Source organism: Octopus bimaculoides, chromosome 1 (assembly GCF_046866305.1).
Source record: "Octopus bimaculoides isolate indiv1 chromosome 1, ASM4686630v1, whole genome shotgun sequence".
Taxonomy (NCBI): domain Eukaryota; kingdom Metazoa; phylum Mollusca; class Cephalopoda; order Octopoda; family Octopodidae; genus Octopus; species Octopus bimaculoides.
The window spans coordinates 193779191-193788023 of NC_142928.1; the positions used below are offsets into that span (position 1 = coordinate 193779191).

An 8833-nucleotide genomic window follows, 5' to 3' on the forward strand; every position below is an offset into this window, starting at 1 on the left:
ATAATGTATTACAGAAAGTGTCAAATTCTCTTAGAAGGGTTTGGATTGGCCAGAGGACTTAGTAAAAGACACTTGCTCAAGGTATCACATCATGAAACTGAACCACAAATCATATGATTGGAAAGCAAACTTCATAACCACACAGCCATACCTGCACCTATTCTTAGTCACACACTCAGGTCTACACCTACCACATCTAAAAGTATTCCTTTCTAATAAAGGCGTAAGAACTAAAATTTTGGGTTGATTACACTCATACCAAAAGAAAAGGATAGGAAGCAAAATAGGCCGTTTGAACTCAAAATGTATTTCATTTAAGAATGTCTTTCAGTTGCCTCAAAGAACACTAAGCTGAGCTAGAAAAATAATTTACTTTTGTTAGGGGGATAATGATAATAATAATAATAATAATGGAACACTCCTTCCCACATGAGAAGTGGTATGTGCTAGTTGTTACAAATACTGTGACGTAGGAAGTCGAGTCGTCAAGAAGTTGGAGAAGTTGGTCATAAATAGTCATGTCTTTATTTGTCTACTGTACTGCTATAGTGGAGTGGATTACAACGTTGGATTACAACAAGCTTTTTAAAGCGAGTTAATGTAGCACAAAAGTAGAATAATGAATGAAATGAAGAATAAGGAAGTCTTCTAACAAACTTTCTGCATTGTTGGAAGCTTTTCTTATTTCTCATTTCATTTATTATTCTGCTTCAATATGTTTTTAATATTTTCTGCTTTATTCATTACAGCGCACTGGATTGGAGAAACAGTTTCGACGAGAAAATATCACAGTTTTTCTTCCCAGTAAAACCTCTTTGGATAAAATACCAAAAAATGTGATGGATTATTTGAAGTCTAAAAATGTAAATACATTTTATCATATTTTTATGTATCATTTATCCTCATCTCTTAAATATAGAACTGTAAATGAGTAATTGTTTCTAACATTGTTTTACTTATCAATTAATGCAGTTCATTTGTTTGCTAACACACAATATTTTCTCTGTTGCAGGGAATTGGAGCATGGATTGGTCTTGTGAAAAACCATCTACTTCAAACAAAAGTACAACAGAATGCCATATTTGTTATTTTAATTTTTTTTATATCTGTTACTTTTTACTGGTTATTATTTCACAATTATAAATAATTAGATGAAGGGCTCCAAGACTGTGTTGAGGGCATGGGATTTATCTCCAGACTGGCAATTGGGTCTAAATGCTTGCAATACCATGGCTCCACTTAAGGTATCCAAAGGGCAGGCGAGGGTATAAAAGTGAGAAATAGATTAAGTCTGTCACTCAATAACAGGAAGGGTTTGGCCTCTCCAACTAGTTTTCTGCAACACAGTTTTCATAAAGCAAATTTCACTCATAACACTTTGGTCAACAAAAAACTATGGTAGAAAGCAATTTTCCAAAATTTCCATACAGTTGGATTGAGCCCCAAATCATACTGCTGTAGAGTGAGCTTATTAACCTCACAGACATATATACATGCCGAAATACATTGGAGGTATGCAAACTTATTTGAAATTCTTTGTAGGTATAGTACAAATACTGTATATATGTGGAAAGAAACCAGAAAGCACTTTTGAAGTCAAATATTTGTTTATGAGTTCAATAGAAATGGTTTCCTTCATTTAATGTTTGCCAATAGTTTCCTGACATTCTTTAAGTCTTCTGTTAAAGGTTCCAGTCAATGGATAACAGTCAAGTACGAGGAGAAACAGAATTTATTGGTAAACAACATTAGTTGGAGCACTTTAAGAATGGTGAAGTTATCTCTCAGTGTCACACTTTGTACCTTTCTAAAGTCAATGAAATAAAAGTATTATTAAAATAGGGGAGGAGGCAATTTGAACAGGAATCGTCTCTTTTCATACAAAGGCATATGTTCATTTGTGTGTAAAAGTGTATATAATCAAAATAAATTATATCAACATAGTGATTAATTAATTCTTTCATGAATCCTAGTAGAGTATAATGTCTGTGATAAATCTCATTTTCTGTAGTGTTTAATATAAGGACAACTCTTCCAGTGGCTGGTTGTATGCTAATTATCACAGTTCAGTTTATCCAAGAAAGCCTAATTCTTGTTTTCAGTTAAAGTATTATCATCAATATCATAATCATTTACTTTAGTCTCTAAATAAATAATTCCAGCATGACAAGTCTTTGCACAATTCAGCAAATTTACTATTTGCTGTTTAGACATAAAAACAGCAGTTCTTATCAGGTTATGAACAACAGAACCAGTGTCTGTAGCTGATGAAGCATAACAATGCAGAAATATGTGTCTTACAATCTAAAGACATTACTTATGGCTGCATGGTGTGTTTTTCCCACACCATTGTCTATAAGAAGAATTTCTCTTCTGAGATAGTATCTGCAGCCAAGGTCTTTCCATCTTTGAGTGTACATGAATGTGCTTACTGTAATTTTCATGTGATCACATGATCAAACAGACTATTTGATATTGTCATACGCTGCTGGTCACAATGTGCTTTGTGCCACTTTTTTAGCTTTCAAATGATGCCACCCTCCTGGTGAGGTGAGGAGGCCAATATTGCCATGATCAGAAGGCCAAGCCATCGTAGGGTGTACCCATTTACAGTTGAGTGGACTGGAAAAATATGAAATGAAGTGTTTTGCTCAAGAACACAACATGCCCCTTGCTCAGGGAATCAGATCCATGATCTAGTAATTATGAATACATCACCTTAACCACTAGACCATGTGCCTTTATGACTATAGCTGTACACACCTTTATTTCAATCATCATAGTTCAGTATGCTTCTGGCTACTAGAATTCACATTTCTTATTTCAAATTTAAAAAGAAAATAATTGTATTCTAAAAAAATTGGCACGTTGATTATGATGAAGTAAAACAAATATCATTCTTGTTTGGAAGTCAATCCTTTTGTGTGTAAGAATTATTTAGAACTTCAATGATTTTACATTTATTTCTACCAGAGAACCATTACTGATCTGATTGATTCCAAGAAAATGTATTCATTGGGGAGAACTACATTCCGCATTAAAATATCAAGTAATGTAAGTGAATCTTCTTTACCCAGTTTCAATAATAAGAGCTTTCTTTTATCTGGTTATTTAGTTCATGTTTATGCTGTCTTTATGAAGCTTTTCAGAGGAGATTGTTTTCCAAGAGGCATTAAGTCTGTGCATTACTGTCTTTCTCATTATAATCACAACTTTCTTCATCTCCATCCCCATCAATTCTCATCCTCCTTGTCATCATTGTTGTCACCATTGTTGTCACCATTGTCATTGTCATCATCATCATCATCATCATCATCATCATCATCACGAATATGTATATATAAAGCAATAGTATGTTCCTACCTACCTACAACTTGTGTCATGCTGAGGGACATAACTTAAACAATAAAACAGTTGGTGGTTATAGAAGTAGTGATAGTGGTGAAAGCATTGGTGTTGATCATAGTGGATAGAGAAAGATATGGAGAAAGAGTGAGAGAGAGAGAAGGAAGAGATTAGCATTTACAGAAGAGAGATAGAGGGAAAACATGAAAGAAAATGACTGAAAAACAGAGAGAAAAGAAGAAATAATTTAAAAATAAAAGATGACAATGGTAAATGGAGGTTGTGGAGTGGCTGAGCACTCCACAGACATGTGTACCCTTAACCTCTCATGGAGATTCAATGTGAAACAGAATGTGACAAGGCTGGCCCCTTTGAATTACAGATATTTACTCATTTTTGCCAGCTGAGTGGATTGGTGCAACATGAAATAAAGTGTCTTGCTCAAGGACAAAATGTGTTGCTAGGAATTGGACGCATGACCATTAGGTCATGTGTCCAATTCCTAGCAACACTTCAGCCACTTAGCCATGAGTCTTCACACACCTGCGGTCATCATAGTTATAAAGTGGCCATGGTGATATTACAGTTCTCAGAGCATGTGTGTGTGTGTGTGTGTGCGTTTATGTGTGCCTGCGTGCACCATTAGCATTTTCCTCTTTGTTCTTCTTCTTTCCTACCTTTTACTACTACCACTTCAATTAACACTTGTCACAATTTCTTCTTCCATCTCTCCCTCTCCTCCCTCCGTCTCTCTCTCTCTTTCTCTCTCTCTCTTTCTCTCTCTCTCTTTCTCTCTCTTTCTTTCTATCTATGTAGCCTACCATTCACTATCATCTCCACCATCACGTCACATCAGACAACTAGAGCTCTCAGCTTTCATTAGCAGATTCAGTGGCATATCCACAGGTTTCACTGCATAATTTCTTTAAGCCTGGTGGCATTGCATGCAGTCAGGAGAGATTTTTAACTAATTTTCTATATGAAAGCTATGACTTCCAAAGTCATTTCAGGGTTGTCCCACTTCGTATATGGTGCTGACAATAGCTAATTAGCTTGAAATGCATTCCTAGGTTCAAAGAAGGTATTAAAAACAGGGTTGTCTCTCTTGGTATCTGGTGCTGATGATTGCTAATTAGTTTGATGTGCATTTATCAATATTTCAGTCCATTATCAAGGATATAGTTAATTCACTACAATGCAGCTTCTCTGAAATGCCACTGGTAGCATTCTTGAGAAGAGTACAACTTTATTAAAACTTTAAAAATAGAAAACAAATAACTAAATAATATTCCAAATTAACTATTTTTTTGTGTGTATTTAAATTTCATAATGAATTTCAGTGCTTACAAAATATTTTGTGTCTTTGAGTAGGGTCAAATTCATTTTGGTCCAAATGCAAACATGACTCAATCAGGTGTTCCAGTGAAGAATGGAATTGTTCATTTAATCGAAGGTTTACTCTTTCCTGATGATTTGGAAACTCTGGTGCCCCATAACTGTGATAATGTAACCTTCAAAGCTGTTCATGTAAGTATTAAAAGTTTTGGAATAATATTGTTATATTATTTTATAAAAAAAAACATTGCAGAGGCTTAGAGGGAAAATACAGAAAACATTCTCAACAATTTAAAGTATTAGACACAAACTTAAAGAGACTTCATAATAAAAAGATGTGTCAAGTGTTAGTGTTTGTATTTGTACCTAAACAAGTGCTACATTGAACCAAACTGGGGTAATTTCGTTTTATCATATTGTTGTAAAACAATATGATAATATAACTGTTGTAAATGGTATCTTGTAAAACTGGAAAAGAACAATGCATAGCTTTTCTCATGTTTCTATATATTTACAGTTGAACACATCAAAACCTATCAGTGTAAGGTTTAGTTATAATGTCTCTCATCAGAATATACATCTGGTGGTACCAGGACCGATTTGCTTTCATTGCTTTGATGATTTCTTGGACTCAAAGTTAAAGGGTACAATCTTACAATCACTTGTATTTTCGATACAATTCTTAAATGTTCCTAGTCTAAATTCATTCCATGACATTCTCGAAACTTTGAATGTAATGCCCTTTGTTTCAGGAATCAGTGATCTAAATATGCAATGAAATTACTTGAACTCAAACTTAGCTAATTCACACATTGGGATGGTCATGGATGGAATGTCTTTAATCATAGGTCTTCTCAAACAAGGTGGTATTGAGATTAACTAACAACCTAATAATGAGTAGTTTCAGTAATACAATGTATTATGTCAGAATCTATTCAGTTTTACAATGGTAAAAGTTGGTAAGTATCTCAAAGAGAATGATGGTAGTGGGGGGGGGGGACAAACACAGATACACAAATACATACATGCATACATACATATACATAGACGGGCTTCTTTCAGTTTCCGTCTATGAAATCCACTCACAAAGCTTTGGTCAGCCAAAGCTATAGTAGAAGACACTTGCCTAAGGTACTACGCAGTGGGACTGAACCCAGAATCATGTGATTGGGAAACAAGCTTCTTACCATGAATGACATTGATGGGTAGGTATGAGAGGCTGGATCTGGTTAGTTTTAATGTAAAACAAGGAGAAGATTTGGGTCAGATATGGCTGGATTAAATGCTAAAGGATTAAAGGTATTAATTGAAATAAAATTTGAAACTTAATGTTTTTATTTCCTCCAGTAATCCCAAAGCAAATGTTATATTGCAGGGAGAATGTGGTCTGTGCGAGAGTGACCTCCATTGTTTGCAGCCTTCTGATATACCAACAGTAAGTAGTGCTTCTGTTTTGATCATGGTTAGCATTGTGTAAATATCTCAACTGAATCAAGAAGTTTGAAGTAAAATGTTTACTGCAATCATTCATACATTATTTACATTATTTACAATTAACGGATATTTGTCCTCATCTTGTTTGCTGTTAACACAACGTCTTGGCTGATATACCCTCCAGCCTTCATAAGATGTCTTGGGAAAATTTCGAACCTGGGTTCTCATTCCTAAGCTATTTTTCGATATTATTATTATTATTATTATTATTATTATTATTATTATTATTATTATTATTATTCAGGTCACTGCCTGGAATTGAACTCGAAATCTTGGGGTTAGTAGCCCATGCTCTTAACACTGAAAAATACCTTAAGAATGAGAACCCAGGTTCGAAATTTCCCCAAGACACCTGATAAAGGCTGGAGGGTATATCAGCTGAAACATTGTGTTAACAACAAACAAGATGGGGACAAATATCTGTCAAATGTAAATAATGTAAATAATGTACATAATTCCTCATCTCTTAAACATAGAACTGTAATCCTTTATAACAATATAAAGAGATCAAAGGAGATGCTTTGTTGGCAAATTTGGACTGCTGTTGTCTGCTTCTTTAATAATATCAGTGGGGATGGTCAGATAGTATATCTGTTATCTTTTATCATTTTGCTTGTTTTAGTTATTAGACTGTGGCCAAACTGGGGCACCACCTTGAAGAACTTTTAGCTGAATGATTTGATCCTACTTTTTTTTTCTTTTTTTTTTGAAGCCTGGAACATAACCTATTGATCTCTTTTGATAAACTGCTAAGCAATGGGGACATAAACAAACCAACACCTGTTGTCAAGTGGTGGCAGGAGACAAAGACAGACACAAAGGCACACACACACACACACACACACACACACACACACACACACACACACACACACACACACACACACACACACACACACACACACACACACACACACACGATGAGCTTCTTTCATTTTCTGCTTACCGAATCCACTCACAAGGCTTTGGTTGGCCTAAGACTATAGCAGAAGACACTTGCCCAAGGTGCCATGCAGTAGGGACTGAACCTTGGACCATGTGGTTGGGAAGCAAACTTTTTAGCATACAGCTATGCCTGCACCTAGTTTATGTAACTTTTTCAGTTTTTCATCTGAGATAGCAAGCTGGACGTAGTGTTATTTTTCAGGGGCCAACTTGAAATGTATTTTAACCCTTGTGCTCCCATATTTCTGCTGAATTACTCTGACTTTTCCTTTGAATTAATTTTGAAAACATTGAAGAATTTTAGTAAAATAATTATGTCATTATTAAGCTGGGGTTTTGAAACATAAACATGAAATTCTGTAGAAGATTTTAATTTAGGGAGATGTACTTGCATAACAAGTGACCTGATCTAAGATCATGTGCTGGAACGAAAACAATTGCAGCGTGGAAGATGTTTATAAGCCATTTAAGAAACACACAAAAACCGTTAGATTCACTTCAATATTTAAATTTAATTTGCCAAAATATTTTGGCAAAATTCCGTACTGCATCTGAGAAAGTAACAGTTAGTAACAGTTAGTTCATGAACTAACTGTTACTTTCTTAGATGCAGCACGGAATTTTGTCAGTGAACAGGTCACGGTCTCAAAGTGCCGAAAATATTTTGGCAAATTAAATTTAAATGTCGAAGTGAATCTAACGGTTTTTGTGTGTTTCATAAATGGCTTATAAACACCTTCCATGCTGCAATTGTTTAGTTTGATTTAGATCACATTAAAACCAGGAATTTGTATCATAAAGCCAAAGACAGCTTCAGACAGATTGGTATCAAAATGGTTAAACACAGAATATATTTTAATTCATGATTATTTTGTCAGGATAAAATATATAAAAACTGCACCTACCAAATAAACCTGAAATACACTTACACCAGGCGGAAAGGTTGCCAACGGATTTGTCGTCGAAAAGTTATTGTAAGTACATTCTGTTCTATTCTTTCTCAATTCTAAGCACAGACATTAGATATGAAATACAATATTCCATTCTATGAGACAAAGGACTCGTTCTTCAGTCAACATATATCATTTCTATTACTGTTTCTTCCTTTTTCTCCCTTTGTCATAAAATGGGTTTCAAAGTTTTAAAATAGAGATTATGCATGTGTAACTCTTCAAAATAGGAGGTAAAGAAAATGTGACTGTTTACTAATTTTAATACAATTTTCTGATGGATCCTTCCTAGTGTTTGGTACTTTTGGTGCTATCTATGGCAAATATTTTGGAGTTTTATATATATAGGATTATATTAGTGTAATATTGGTGAGTATAGATGTGTGTGTGCATGTGCACGTGCATGCGCACGCACACAAGCATATATATCATCATCGTCTTTTAATGTTCATTTTCCATGCTAGAATGGGTTGGACGGTTTGACTGAGGCTGCACCAGGCTCCAATCTGTTCTGGCAAGGTTTCTACAGCTGGATGCCATTCCTAATGCCAACCACTCCAAGAGTGTAGTGGGTGCGTTTCATGTGTCACCAGCATGGGGGCCAGTCAGGTGGCACTGGTATTGATCACGCTCAAATGGTGCTTTTTACGTGCTACCAGCATGGGAGCTAGTCAGGTGGCCCTGGCATATATATATGTATACATTTGATGGGATTTGAACTTAGAATCTAAAGAGCTCTTTTGGCTTTCTGCATTAATACTTTT

At 35.1% G+C, this 8833-nt stretch overlaps 1 protein-coding gene across 4 annotated transcripts in view; it reads left to right on the forward strand.

Moving 5' to 3' along the window:
- The window catches only part of LOC106871609 (stabilin-2), a 108381-nt gene that overhangs the window by 54744 nt on the left and 44804 nt on the right, over positions 1-8833 (forward strand). For all 4 annotated transcript variants that reach the window (XM_089364469.1, XM_089364491.1, XM_089364502.1 and 1 more), the window contains exons 14-19: positions 750-863; positions 1013-1063; positions 2974-3054; positions 4717-4872; positions 6056-6115; positions 7998-8093. In XM_089364469.1, coding sequence (XP_089220595.1) covers positions 750-863; positions 1013-1063; positions 2974-3054; positions 4717-4872; positions 6056-6115; positions 7998-8093 — 558 coding nt within the window. The remainder of the gene's footprint in view (positions 1-749; positions 864-1012; positions 1064-2973; positions 3055-4716; positions 4873-6055; positions 6116-7997; positions 8094-8833) is intronic.